At 43.6% G+C, this 15573-nt stretch overlaps 1 protein-coding gene across 1 annotated transcript in view; it reads left to right on the plus strand.

Annotated features, from left to right (window-relative positions):
- Positions 1-6029, plus strand: part of LOC138645111 (transmembrane protein 180-like) — a 28966-nt gene extending 22937 nt beyond the window's left edge. Inside the window, exons 6-7 of the mRNA XM_069734178.1 lie at positions 1843-1986; positions 2565-6029. Coding sequence (XP_069590279.1) covers positions 1843-1986; positions 2565-2694 — 274 coding nt within the window. The 3' untranslated portion in view covers positions 2695-6029. The remainder of the gene's footprint in view (positions 1-1842; positions 1987-2564) is intronic.
- The last annotated feature ends 9544 nt before the right edge of the window (positions 6030-15573 follow it).

Raw genomic sequence — 15573 nt, forward strand, 5'->3', positions numbered from 1 at the left:
CTTGGCCCACTCCTCCATGCAGATCTTCTCCAAGTTGTCTAGGTTCTTTGGGTGTCTCATGTGGACTTTAATCTTGAGCTCCTTCCACAAGTTTTCAATTGGGTTAAGGTCAGGAGACTGACTAGGCCACTGCAACACCTTGATTTTTTGCCTCTTGAACCAGGCCTTGGTTTTCTTGGCTGTGTGCTTTGGGTCGTTGTCTTGTTGGAAGATGAAATGACGACCCATCTTAAGATCCTTGATGGAGGAGCGGAGGTTCTTGGCCAAAATCTCCAGGTAGGCCGTGCTATCCATCTTCCCATGGATGCGGACCAGATGGCCAGGCTCCTTGGCTGAGAAACAGCCCCACAGCATGATGCTGCCACCACCATGCTTGACTGTAGGGATGGTATTCTTGGGGTCGTATGCAGTGCCATCCAGTCTCCAAACGTCACGTGTGTGGTTGGCACCAAAGATCTCGATCTTGGTCTCATCAGACCAGAGAACCTTGAACCAGTCAGTCTCAGAGTCCTCCAAGTGATCATGAGCAAACTGTAGACGAGCCTTGACATGACGCTTTGAAAGTAAAGGTACCTTACGGGCTCGTCTGGAACGGAGACCATTGCGGTGGAGTACGTTACTTATGGTATTGACTGAAACCAATGTCTCCACTGCCATGAGATCTTCCCGGAGCTCCTTCCTTGTTGTCCTTGGGTTAGCCTTGACTCTTCGGACAAGCCTGGCCTCGGCACGGGAGGAAACTTTCAAAGGCTGTCCAGGCCGTGGAAGGCTAACAGTAGTTCCATAAGCCTTCCACTTCCGGATGATGCTCCCAACAGTGGAGACAGGTAGGCCCAACTCCTTGGAAAGGGTTTTGTACCCCTTGCCAGCCTTGTGACCCTCCACGATCTTGTCTCTGGTGGCCTTGGAATGCTCCTTTGTCTTTCCCATGTTGACCATGTATGAGTGCTGTTCACAAGTTTGGGGAGGGTCTTAAATAGTCAGAAAAGGCTGGAAAAAGAGATAATTAATCCAAACATGTGAAGCTCACTGTTCTTTGTGCCTGAACTACTTCTTAATACTTTAGGGGAACCAAACAGAATTCTGGTGGGTTGAATAATAAATGACCCTCTGAAAAGATTTTTCACAATTTAAAAAAAAAAATAAAGAAATAACATTCTTTTTTGCTGCAGTGCATTTCACACTTCCAGGCTGATCTACAATCCAAATGTCACAATGCCAAGCTAATTCCAAATGTGTAAACCTGCTAAATCTGCAGGGGGTTGAATACTACTTGTAGGCACTGTATATACCAGGATGTTCCCAGGATGGGGGACGTGTATACCAGGTAAGGGATATGTATACCAGGATGGGGGACATATACAGTAGGATGAATGGAGTGTCAGTGCACGTGTGACCTCCTCTAAGGGGAAGCTTTTCTTGTGATCAGTAGGTGTATCGGCTGCAGGACCCCCAGCGATCGTACATTTATTACCTATCCTGTGTATCGCTGGTGATCTTCCTAAGCCAAGCCCTTTTACAAATGTTCTGCTTATGTTTTATTGGTTTTGTTCCAGGCACTTAGTGGATGTCAAGGATTATAATAAACATGGCTGCCTTCTTATAGAAACTGTGCCGGCGGTCATGGGTTATTTGTGGCTCCATTCACTTCTATAGAGCGGAGTTGCAATACCACACACAACCCATGGTCAGGGGTGGCGCTGTTTCTGAAAGGAAGCACTCATGTTTTTCTAATCCTGCACAGCAGCTATAATTTCATTTAAACCTTGAAAAGCAACATTTGCCACTAGCTTTAACAAAATGTTCTTGCATCAAGATAAATGAATATTCTTTTTTCGTTAGGTCTCCACTGTCATCAATGGTTTTTGGGACAAATGCCCTCTTCACAAAACCTGCCCAGTCCCTGGCACCTATGTTGGTCGTTACTATTCTCAATCAGTATGGATATGAAAACCTGACCAACAAAGTGGATCAGCCAGATCCCAGGTGAGTCGCACCCCGGTGATATGTCTCTACGCTGCCCTATATTAGCTAGCCACTGTAACGCCCCTCCTACACACATGCATTCCCGGGGAAGTTATTAGATCGCATAGTAACAGCATGCTGAAATGAAGAAGAATACGTTGGGGGTTTTTTGTCTTGCAGTCATAGCTCCCTTATTTAATTTATATTCATTAATTCTGGTCATCTCCGAAAATAAATATATATGATCAAAGGCTTCATTGGGGCATATGTAATATTTGCTTTATGACTGCTGTGAAGATCCATCACTAAAAAGGCCATTTGGCGCCATCCACTGGTGAGATGGTAGAAGGCCTAGCTTTTTCTATAGCAGCAAATAACTTTATATGTGTGCATATGTATGAATGTGTAGTGTACATATATTGGTGTGTACATATATTTCACACCAGCAGAAATTTTATATATATATATATATATAGAGAGAGAGAGAGAGAGATACATACCCACCCTATGTGTATAATATAAATTATTCCCTGCTGCTGGTGTGAAATGATTTTGGATCATTTATTCTGGCCATTAATAAAATTAACTTTAATATTCAGTTTATTTCTAGGCCTCCATGACGCCATGTTCTACCTGACGTGCATCATTCCTCTCTGTATAGCCGCCATACAGATCACCATCTGGACGCCATACTCCATTCGGAACAGTCATGTGACCAATACACATTGAGCCGCTAAATATACAATAACTTTCTGATTATCTCACCGGTGCCTTTTACATTTTGTTTTAATATCTGTACGGTAAGAAAAATCCCAGAAAGGACTTTTTTTTTTTACCGACTTGGGAGAACTTTTCACTTTTCTGTTTTATGGTGAATTTGGGACAAGTTGAGTCTCTTTAGCTGCGGATGACGTCGCTCCTTGTGTACATAGATCAGAGCTAGAATTCTCGCCTCTTTTGTATAGTGCTAATAGGAAGCTTAGACATTGAAGGGGTTTCCCTATCAGGCCAGTCTTTGTCTTTAGGCCTTACTAGAGCATATAGACATCATTGGGGAACCCCTATCAGTCTGACGGGGGCCATCCATGTGCCAGACCCTCGGTGAGAACAATGACAGCGCTCCCATGCAAGGGCTTGTCCATGAAGAGGCGGCTCACTTGCTGTATCATTCTCCGCCATGAATGGATGACTGACATATACTGTAAATGACCTATCCATCTGCTAATATTCACAGGCAGCTTTTTCTGGTATGGCTCCATGTTGAAATTAGAAGCACTATAGACAATAGTCATAGTATGCCCAGTATAAATCTGCATTACTGGGTTTATCAGACTAGATAATACCCGACTTTTGTCCTGTGAGTAACTGACAGATCACCAAGGAAAGAGAAATATAATCTTTTTATATATATATATATATATATATATATATATTTATATGTATATGTATGTATAATATGGTTCTCCGTGGAGTCTCGGCATTTCTTCGTATTGTACATAATGAGTAATATAAATGGTTACTGCCTTAGTCGTACATGGATGTCCTGTAATAAATGTGAAGCGCTTAGTACTGTGACTACCAGCCCACTACATGCACTCATGTGGAGACAGGATGTCAGTCTCTGACTTCCTGTGAACTACAGGATGACATCGCCACCAATCAAATCCTTCCTGGCATCTCTCGGACCCCTCTCCTGACCTTCTAGCGCCACTCTCCCTGTGCCTCTGTATGTCGGCCCACACAGCTAGTGATATCTGTCACGGCGGTAACCTGCATCCCTCCTCAGCACGCCTCTACTCACTGTTTGGTTTCTGCCCACGTTCAGGTCGTCCCGCTGAGTCTGCTTCTGCAGCATCTACATATGGCCTTCATATAGCCTTAAGGGGCATGGCCGGTCTATGCAGGAACTTAACCCTGCTGGGTCCTGTAGAGATTAGCTTCCTCGGCCAATCCCTTGCTAGCAGGGCCTTTTTTAGACAGCTCCTCCTACCACTTCTTGCTCAAACGTTAGTTCCTATCCTGATAGCACCCATCTATGCATTTGTCCATATTCCGTTTTCCGTTAACGACCCGGCTTGTTTACATGTCCTATCTAACCTCACTGATCCTGCCGTCGACTACTTAAACTGATCCTGTGCTGCCTTCCCCGACCTCAGACCTTTTGACTATACTTCTGTTTTGCCCCTTGTACCTGTGCCTCTGACCCTCCAGTCAGCTGCTGCCGAACCGGGGACTGTTCTGGAGTGGTACCTGGTGACTACCGGTGGCAAAGCCTATCCTCACCACCAGAGGCTCTCGTGAATAGCCGGAAAATACTTAGTTCTGCCCCTCCTGGCAATGCCCGGCCCGTGGTCCACACCCACCAGGATTACAATATCCTAGAAGCAAGAATGATGTGAGACCCTGCCCCTCTGCAAAGTACGTGACATCACGGGAAATATAGAAATAATCACGGGAAATATAGCCTACATTATGGAAACTATGTCTGCCATATTACCACCAAGAGCAGCTACGGAGATCCAGCGTTGAACCTGGGGGGGGGTGACTAAAGCAAAATTTGTTCTTTTTTTTTTCTGCTAATGAAGCGGATAGGAAAAAACGTTTCTGAAAGGGGAAACTCCATTAAATTTATAAGAACAAAAGTGGAACCGCACAATTCAGAGCCCTAAGAAAATATGCTCAAAAATAGAGACGATCACAAGTTTTAGCGAGTCCTAGCCCTGACACTAAGGGCACAAACACCATACGGTGCAGGCCAATTGCCTTTAAAATGGAAAAAATATATATAATCTTATCATATGGGGATCAGGCTGAATCCATATTAAGCGAGTATTTTAATTACCGATACTTGCCATTTTCACTGTGAGCCCTTTACAGTTTCCATTACATAATCTTCCGATGTCGATGTCAGAAACATTATAAATTTGCAGTAACAGATACAACACCTACTATATATATATATATATATATATATATATATATATATATATATATATATATATGTGTGTGTGTGTATATATATATATATATATATATATATATATATATATATATATATATATCATATTTGCACACAAGAATGTAAACGTTTTCTGGTAAGTGTAGAATTATAGCGTCGGGAGGGAAGATTTTGAGGCATTATTGTGACAGTAGTAGTAAGCCAGTGTCCTCAGTGACACGTATCACGATATCCAAGTGTCGAGGTGTAAATGATGTGTTCTACCTATAAACTATGATGTACAATAACAAATTGTGTTGTGGTACCGTGTTAGCCAGAAAAATCGATGTGAATACTTTTCTGCCCAATGATGACAGAAGTATTCTAGGAGTGATAATATGTTTGCAAGCTTTCAAAGCACAGTGGCTCCTTCTTCAGGCAAGAAGGCAAGGTAATCTTGCCTGAAGAAGGAGCCACTGTGGTCTGAAAGTTTGCAAACATATTATTTTCTGGTTAGCCAATAAAGGTATCACTCCTAGAATACTTCTGTCATCATTGGGCAGAAAAGTATTCACACCTATAAACTATCACATGGGGTTGTAACCATATTACTTACTGAATTAAGTGGTTGTATTATCAGTGGCCCTATGGTGCCTTTTATACTGACCTCCTGGACCAGCTCTGTTCTTAGCCCTGTGTCCCCCGCCGGTCTCATCACCTAAGTGATGTCAAATGACGGCTGAAGTCAATAGGCGGGAGCTGATCGGCTGCTAAAAAGTCTGTTCTGCTCAGACAAAGCTGTGAGCGCTGCAGGCAATCAGTGGCCACCTACTGTGTACGTCAGTCGTATGACACAGCTTTATCATGAAACCAGCGGGGGACACACGGCTCAGAACATGGCTGCTTCGGGAGGGATGTATTGAGGCTTTATTTCAGCATCCTGGGGCCGCTAGTCTTGTAGTGGGGACCAACCCTTTAAATAATTTTTTTTAGCTTTTGTTTACTTAGTTTTTTTTGTGATGGGTGACTATGTATTTTTATGTTTTTAAGTATGGAAACATCAAATATTTTGTATTGTTCTGTCTACCAGTAAGGTTTTTAAATTAAAACATTGTTCTAAATCAAACTTTGTGCATCGTTTGTTTTTCGGGGTTTCAGTTTGTAGCAGGCAAAGAAGTATTTATTATACTTACTGATCTAGCGCCAACATATTCTGTATCACTTTGCAGACATCATCCTCGCTGTCCCCATTGAAGCTTACAATCTAGATTCCCCACCAGTATGTATGGAGTGTGAGAAGAATCCCCCACGCAAACACTACCGCATACAAATTATTTTCAGATGTTTTCCTTGTCGTCCAGCGCTGCGAGGCTGTAGTGCTAACCACTGAGCCACCGTGCTGCCATGCTAAAGTGAATAGGACTAACTCTTGAGTATGGCTGTATCACTCGCAGACCATTGTGGAAATTTAAATTAATTGGCCCAAACTAGAATGTTTTATATCAACTTATTCTGGGACACATTGAAGGCATATCTAAGGGGCTGCCGCTCATCTACAATCTCATACGTTACGAGAGTCACATCCAGGGAAGATGCCGAAATAGAGGTTAAATTAAAAGAATCTGAAAAGAAATATATTGCAGAGCCGTCAAGTGGCAATAGGTCAGAATGACTCTACTTTCATAGATTGTACACACAGCACCTGGAAGCTAAATCTAAACGGAAATTATTCTTCACAAGGCAATCCTACCTCGAATTGGGCAAGTTATTGGCTTACATGGCCCATCAACATAATGCATCTAACACCAAACTTCAAATTAGGAGGCCGGACGGCACTATAGCCACCTCCACTGAAGACATACTCAATGTCACGATTACTATAAATCACTATATCAGTCCAAAAGCGACTATAACACCGCACACTGCCTCTCATATCTGTCATGTGATTCCCAGAACTGACCCATTCTCAGCAATCCATCCTGGAGGCAGATTTTGCATTGGATGAGATAATTACTGCTATTAAAGAAATGGCTAAAGGAAAGGCACCAGGCCCAGATGGTTTTCCCATAGAGTTATACAGCAAATATCAAGATACTCTAGCCCCCCTTTTATTGGATGTCTTCGAGCAGACCAAACAAAGGGAATGCTCCTTTTATGAGGCAAACAATAGTTCTTAAAAAAGAAGGGAAAGACCCACTAGAATGTAGATCATACCGTCCAATCTCGTTAGTAAATGTAGATTACAAGATATTCACAAAAATCCTAGCAAAAAAATAGAAAAACCCAAAAGCACTCACCAAATATGCAGTTTCAAGTGTCCTTTATTGTAACACCATGTGGTACATCTTCACGGCACGGGGGAGTAGAAAAAGAGGGGTGGGAGTGCGGCAGACGAGACCGGCCGTTTCGCGCTACACGAGCGCTTCTACGGGTCCATGTCCAAAAGGGCTCTTGTGTAGCGCGAAACGGCTGTCGTCTCGTCTGCCGCACTCCCACCCCTCTTTTTCTACTCCCCCGTGCCGTGAAGATGTACCGCATGGTGTTACAATAAGGGACACTTGAAACTGCATATTTGGTGAGTGCTTTTGCGTTTTTCTATTTTTTTTTATATTTCTCTGACTTTATTTCACGCAAGCACCTCCATTTATCCCTCGGACTGCTATACACTTCAGATGTGCCACAGTTTATTTTTTCTTGTTTGTGAGCTGTGCTGCTCTCTTTTCCCTTTGTTTTTTGACAAAAATCCTAGCCACTAGACTTAATAGAATCATTCTCGAAATTATCCATCCAGATCACACTGGATTCATGCCAGGGCAAAGTACCACATTTAATATCAGAAGGGTGCAGACCATTGTACAATATAGCTCACCGATACAAGATAATGAGTGGGCCCTGGCTTCACTTGATGCAGCTAAGGCTTTTGACTCTGTAGAGTGGCCCTTCTGGTCCGCGTGACTCCAGAAATTCGCATTTGGTCCTAAGTTCACCAAATGGGTCCACATGTTGTATGCAGCCCCTACAGCTCAATTGATAATAACATTTCATCCCATCCCTTCCCCCTTGGAAGGGGAACGAGGCAGGGCTGCCCTCTATCCCCTTCCCTATTTGCTTTGACAAAACAATACTCTCCACAACAACAATTATGGGCAGACCGAACCGATACGTTCTAGTGCAATCTGATTTTGATCCGACACTTGCATCATTATTGGACACGTCCCTACCATTTTGCACAGACCACACTCGGTCCAAGGAAAAAATATCTGATGTGAACAGCCCCATAGACTGTCATTATCTGAAAAAACGGAGAGCGGTAGAACGTGAAAGACGAACACCTGAACAAGCCCTTGAGTGCATTCTGTATTGTCACATCCGTAAAAGCAGGATCTCTTAAAATGTTACATTATTTAATCCATAAACTACATATAGTAAATAGATTTAAAAAAAAAAAAAATTGAAACATCGAAATTGCCTTTTTTTTTTTTTGGCAGATGTTCCTCCAACAATAAAATCATCATATGTGCCCCCAAATGCCACCATAAATAATACTCAAGCCCTCAACTAGCCTGCATCAACATAAAAAAATTGAAGTTCAGTGTTATTTTTTTAACCCCTTATTGCCGGTCAATTTTTGCTTTTTTGTGTTTCTGTTTTTTCCTGCCCTTCTTCCCAGAGCCATAAGTCTTATTCTTCTGTCCACGTAGACATATGAGGGCTTGTGCTTTGCGGAATGAGTTGTACTTTTTAATAACACCACAGAGTGTAATGGAAAACGGGAAAAAACTCAAAGTGCGGTGAAATTGTGGGGAAAACCCCCCCCCCACAGTTCTGACATTGTTTTTTTGGAAATAGTTTTTACGGTGTACACATTATGGTAAAAATGACCTCACAATATGATTGTAATCATCAATACAATTACGATGTTATTACCTTAATCATATTAACCCGGAAAATCATGTACGTGCAGGTAATTTTTTTTTACCACACAATATGCACTGTAAAAAAAAAATCAAAAAAATACAATGCATGAATTGCTGTATTTTTTTTCTTTCACAATGTCCCCTTTTTTTTTGGTAAACTAAATGGTGCTGTCCAAAAACTCTTGTCCTGAAAAAAGTTAAAAAAAAATTGCTATCAAATGGCCATGTTGAAGGAGGGAAAAAAAAAAGTTATGGCTCTATCATTGAAGAAGGGTAGGAAAACACGTACCGTAATTGTGCAAAAATGAAAATTGGCCATGGTGGGAAGGGGTTAATGAAAATGTTTTCACCAGGATTCACATTACAAACTGCATAAATCATTAAATACACGCACACTATAGGTTATAACTGATGAGGCTGGTGTACTGGCTTCCAAAATACATGTCAGAATGGGTTTTATAATCCTTTTTTATATTACAATTTGATATAATCCTAATATTAAGATGAGCATTTTAGTACCTAAATTTTAAAGGGTGTGTACATTCTTTTAAAAAAAAAAAAAGTTCATTGTTGTTTCTCCTAACTAGTCTGCATTAAAAATTTTACACAAGTTTTCCTGCTGCAGATTATAGTCTTTTTTCAAGAAAATGTTGACAACCAGTCGGAGCTGCTGCTCCTGGCTTTGACATCTCTCTGCTCTCCCTTCTATAAATGTCAGAGATAGAAGTGGAGAAGAGAAATTCACAGCATGGAAGAGCTATACACAGATATTCACAGTATAGATAGGGAGAAAGTATCTACAGTCTCGGGGAGTGCAGAGAAATCAGTCTTTAGAAGAGGAGGAAAGTACATGAAGAGGAAATGAGTACAGGTAAGAAATTATGCTGATTCATGAGCTAAGGAAGAGTGCAGCACCATGGATACCTACAGACCTTATATCCAGCTTGAATTGCCTACATTACTCCCACAAGTGAAAAATCTGAATGATTCTGCAAACTACACGTCAGGAGGTCCAGAAACGAAATGAGGAGATGAAGATTGCAAACTGAAACTTAATGCAATTTTATTAACTAACGGTAACCAGTAATATGTAAAAATGAGCCGCCATTTTCTTCCTGACACGGATACGGTTATCTTCTGCACGTTGTGATATGCCCCATCGGTCCAGTGTTTTCTAGGCGATCTAGAAGTCAATACTGAATGTAAGTCTGAGTGCCAGAAAGATACAATCGTAGACTTACATTGAGAGCTAGCGACTGTTATCTCTGCCTTTTGGTGGGTCAGAAGTTGTGTTCACAAGGTGGCGGGTCGGGACCGGAGTGATGCAAGGAACAGCTGTAGACAGTGGCTGACATGTATATTTTTAGGGGCAGGGAACATGGATGAGTGACACCACTACTGCACTGAAATTATTATGTATATAGCACCATTGATTCCATGATGCTGTACATGAGAAGGGGTTACATACAAGTTACAGATATCACTTACAGTAAACAAACTAACAATGACAGACTGATACAGAGGGGCGAGGACCCTGCCCTTGCGGGCTTACATTCTACAGGATGGTGGGGATGGAGACAATAGGTTGAGGGGAGCAGGAGCTCCGGTGTTGGTGAGGCAGCGGGGTCAGTGCTGTAGGCTTTCTTGAAGAGTTGGGTTTTCAGGTTCCGTCTGAAGGATCCGAATGTGGTTGATAGTTGGACGTGTTGGAGCAGAGAATTCCAGAAGATGGGGGATATTCGGGAGAAGTCTTGGAGGCGGTTGGATGAGGAGCGAATAAGTGTAGAGGAGAGAAGGAGGTCTTGGGAGGACCGGAGATCACGTGAGGGAAGATATCAGGAGATTAGTTCAGAGATATAAGGAGGAGACAGGTTGTGGATGGCTTTGTAGGTTATTATTAGTAATTTGAACTGGATAAGCTGAGGGAATGGGAGCCAGTGAAGAGATTTGCAGAGGGGGGAAGCAGAGGAGTAGCGAGGAGAGAGATGAATTAGTCGGGCAGCAGAGTTAAGGATGGACTGGAGAGGTGCAAGGGTGTTAGCAGGGAGGCCGCAGAAAAGGATGTTGCAGTAGTCGAGGCGGGAGATGATGAGGGCATGCACAAGCATTTTAGTAGATTGATGGTTGAGGAAAGGACGGATTCTGGAGATATTTTTGAGCTGGAGGCGACAGGAGGTGGAGAGAGCTTGGATGTGCGGTTAGAAGGTCAGGGCAGAGTCAAGGGTTACTCCGAGGCAGCGGACTTCCGGTACGGGGGAAAGCATGATGTCATTGATTGCGATAGATAGGTCAGGTAAGGAAGATCTATGGGATGGAGGAAAGATGATGAGTTCAGATTTGTCCACATTGAGTTGAAGAAGCGAGAGGAGGAGGAGGATATGGCAGATAGAGACTCTGGGATTCTGGACAGCAGAGCGGTGACGTCTGGGCCAGAGAGGTAGATCTGAGTGTTATCAGCATAAAGGTGGTACTGGAATCCATGGGACTTTATGAGTTGTCCCAGGCCAAGTGTATAGATTGAGAAGAGTAGGGGTCCTAGAACAGAGCCTTGGGGGACTCCAACAGAGAGAGGGTGGGATTAGGAGGTAGTGAGGGAGTGGGAGACGCTGAATGTGCGGTTGGAAAGGTACGAGGAGATCCAGGATAGGGCGAGGTCTTTGATGCCAAAGAAAGAGAGGATCTGTAGTAGGAGGCAGTGGTCAACTGTGTCGAAGGCAGAGGACAGGTTTAGAAGGAGGAGTACAGAGTATTGTCCTTTAGCTTTGGCAGTAAGTAGGTCGTTAGTAATTTTGGTCAGGGCTGTTTCAGTGGAGTGATGAGGATGGAAACCAGATTGCAGATTGTCAAAGAGCAAGTTAGATGAGAGGTGGGAGGAAAGTTCAGAGTGGACGTGCTGCTCCAGGAGTTTGGAAGCGAATGAGAGCAGCGATATTGGGCGATAGCTGGACATAGCGGTTGGGTCGAGGGTTGGCTTTTTAAGGATAGGTGTGATTGTGGCATGTTTGAAAGCAGAAGGGAAGGTGCCAGAAGTTAGTGATAGGTTGAAGAGGTGGGTTAGGGATGGGATAAGTGTGGTGGTGAGGTTGGGGAGGAGGTGGGATGAGATGGGGTCGAGCGCACAGGTGGTGAGGTGCGATTTGGAGAGGAGACAATTAAGCTCCCCGTCAGTGATGTTGGATAGGGAAGTTATGGGGTTTGGGCATTGGTCTGGTATACAAATCGGTTGTGGTGGTTGAACAATGAAGACTTGCCTTGTCTGGTCGATCTTATTTTTAAAGTGTGAGGCAAAGTCCTCAGCAGAGATGAGGGAGGTTGGAGGGGGCAGTGGGGGGCGGAGGAGGGAGTTAAAGGGTTTGAATAACTGTTGCGGTTTTAGGATAGGGAAGATATGAGGGTTGTGAAGTAGGCCTGTTTAGCCGAGGTGAGAGCAGATTTAAAAGCGAGTTAAATTAAAACAAGAATGCAGGAGTGGGGGTCCCCGATGCACCCATGGTGTTGCCAAGGGCCCAGAATAGTGTTCCAGGACATCAATTAGCATGCTGCGAATGTCTTGTTAGCTTGATAACCATGCCCTCACGTCCAAAGCGGGTGCTGCCGGCAATAAATCTCTGGGCCTGCACTAACACTGCAGAAGCCCAGTGAGGGCATTAACACACAGTGTCCGTACAGACTCGCTTTCATGCCTCTCTCCTGTCTGCGGTGTCGGCTCACTGCACACTGGATTACACAGTACCAAACAACCGACGCAGACAGGAGAGCGGGATAAGAGTGTGCAAACACTGACACTGTGTGCACTTGCTCGCTTGACCTCTTCAGTGTCAGTGTGGCATCCATGATAAACAAAAAACAGGATATGAGACATGGTTTTCATACAGTAAACCATTGCATATCCATTAGATTTTTACATATTCCTCACTAATAATGTTAGGTGTGTGTGTGTGTGTGTGTGTGTGTGTGTGTGTGTGTGTGTGTGTGTGTGTGTGTGTGTGTGTGTGTGTGTGTGTGTGTGTGAAATTTGGGATCTGTAGGCGTGGGCTCCCGTGCAATTTTCTCCGCCAGAGAGGGAAAACCAGTGACTGAGGTCAGATATTAATAGCCTAGAGAGGGACCATGGTTATTGCCCCCCCTCCCCCCCTACCGGCTAAAAACATCTGCCCCCAGCCACCCCAGAAAAGGCACATCTGTAGGATGCACCTATTCTGGTGGCACTTAGCCTCTCTCTTCCCACTCCCTGTGGCATTGGCATATGGGGTAATAAGGGGTTAATGTCACCTTGCTATTGTAAGGTGACATTAAGCCTGGTTAATAATGGAGAGGTGTTAATAAGACACCTGTCCATTATTAATCCAATAGAATGAAAGGGTTAAAAATACACACACACATTAAGAATAAAGTATTTTAATGAACTAATGAAACACACAGGTTTAACATCTTTATTGCATGCTCAATCCAAGCCAAGCCCTCGTTCTCCTGTAAAAAAAACTATTCCAAAATAAAAAAGCAACAATATCCCATACCTGTCCGCCGTACAGTTATGTCCCTCGCAGTAATCCATCTCAAGGGGTTAAATAGTTTACAACCCAGAGAGGTGCCAATGCGGCCGCTCCTGGCTGTAAACGACTGGGGAATGAATGAAATGCAAGGAGCGGAGCTTTGGTGACTAGCGGTGCCGTCACCGAAGCTGCACCCCCTGGCGACATGAACTCATACGAACTCTTGAGCGTGGGAAATTATTCACTGTTAGGACTCCTTTCCACTTGCGAGAAACACGTGCGTGTCTCGCATGTGAAAACCAAGCTCTGGCGCCGACACTTGGGAGCGGAGCGTGCAGCTCCATGTGTTGCTATGCGGCCGCACGCTCCACTCCCAAGTGCCGGCGCCAGAGCTTGGTTTTCACATGCGAGACACGGACGTGTTTCTCGCAAGTGGAAAGGAGCCCTTACCCTCCACTCCTTCCTGGATTTTCAGATAACCCAGAATTTCTTGCCAATAATGCTACATGTGAATGCATCAATTCCATTACGAATGGGGGATATGGCTCGCTTATCTTATACGCATCCTGATGAAGGGTACATCACCCGAAACATCGTATTTCGTGCTAAAGGGATTTTCCCACGAGCAAAGTTAATTTTAAAGTGTATTTTAATCAATACATCTTGAACTAACGATAACTTCCACAATTGGATGTGATTATAAAAAATGTTCCTGTGCTGAGATAATCCTATAAATGTTTCCCTGCTGTGTACTGTGTAATGGCTGTGTCTGACCGTGCAGGGACATGGTCTGATCATACCATAGCTGGTTTTTGTAAAGTCTTTTTTTTAGTAACTTGAAGTGGTTAAAAGTCAAAAGCCTGAACATATACACATCGAATCTGAAATGCATCTATTCATTCTTTTAGGTATTTTTCATGCGTTTTTTTTACTGCAGAATCCACCAGAAAAAGACATTGTGTGAACAGATCCTACCGGTGGCAACCCCCATTCAGGCACCAGAGTGCTGTTTCGGGAAGGTTTAGGCAATGCACAGATTTCTAATAGCATGTCGTCTATGTGAGTGCAGGTATACAAGGTGGACTCTCCTGTGGCAGCTACTGACAGACAAATTTAGGCCTCGTTCACGCTCCCGTTTATTCACACGCCGTTTTTTTTTCTTTGTCTGAGGAATATATCGGAGACCTGTACGATTTTGATCGAGGGTCGGATGAAAACAAGCAATGTAAGTCTATGGAGCTGTGAAAAAAATTGGACTCCGTCGAAGATTGAGCCTAGGGTCGTTAAATAAAAAATAAAAAAAAAAATTGGTGCCAGTTATATATGGTGTGATTTTATTTAATTATTTTTTTGTGGGGGGGGGGGGGGAGGAGGAGGGGTAACTGATCCAGCTAATAAAGGGTTATTCTCATCTGTTCCTGTCACGTCTGAGGTGGGAATCACTGCCTCCTAGTCCTGGCCACCAGAAGGTTACAGATATGGTGCTGTTGCTATTCTGTATGCACAACTCCCGTAGAAATGAATGGGGGCTATGCCTCCAGTGTAGCACTTTCTGTAGTTCCCATTCATTTCTATCGGCGTTGCACAACAGGACTGCGGCAGCCATAACCATCTGTTATTGTAACCCGCCTATGGTGGCCGAGACCTAGATGCAGGCAGGGATGACGGCCACGTTCACACTCGCAGTATTTGGTCAGTATTTTACCTCAGTATTTGTAAGCCAAAACCAGGAGTGGAACAATTAGAGGAAAAGTATAATAGAAACATATGCACCACTTCTGGATTTATCACCCACTCCTGGTTTTGGCTTACAAATACTGAGGTAAAATACTGACCAAATACTGAACGTGTGAACCAGGGGCCTGGACAGCGTGCATTTGTGCAGTTTTTGTATTGAATATTAACAACCTCACGATTAGGCCACGTTCACACTGACAGTATTTGGTCAGTTTTTTTACCTCAGGCTTACAAATACTGAGGTAAAAAAAAACTGACCAAATACTGAACGTGTGAACGTGGCTTTTTGCATCTACACAGAAGAAATTGGCGCGGTTTTTATTTATCAAACTTGAATTAAAAAAAAAAATTGCAAAATTCTCAGGGCTCCCCGTAGCATCACGTGACTACTACGTCATCAACCATGCCCAGACAGAACCATAGAGAGGGACTTGGTTAAGTACAGCTCGGAGCTGAGCGCGCCCTCTGCCGTCTCAATGCTTTGTGATCACCTGGAAAACGTCCGTGTGGAAACAGAGACTGT

The sequence above is a fragment of the Ranitomeya imitator genome, chromosome 7 (assembly GCF_032444005.1).
Source record: "Ranitomeya imitator isolate aRanImi1 chromosome 7, aRanImi1.pri, whole genome shotgun sequence".
In the NCBI taxonomy this organism is placed as follows: Eukaryota; Metazoa; Chordata; class Amphibia; order Anura; family Dendrobatidae; genus Ranitomeya; species Ranitomeya imitator.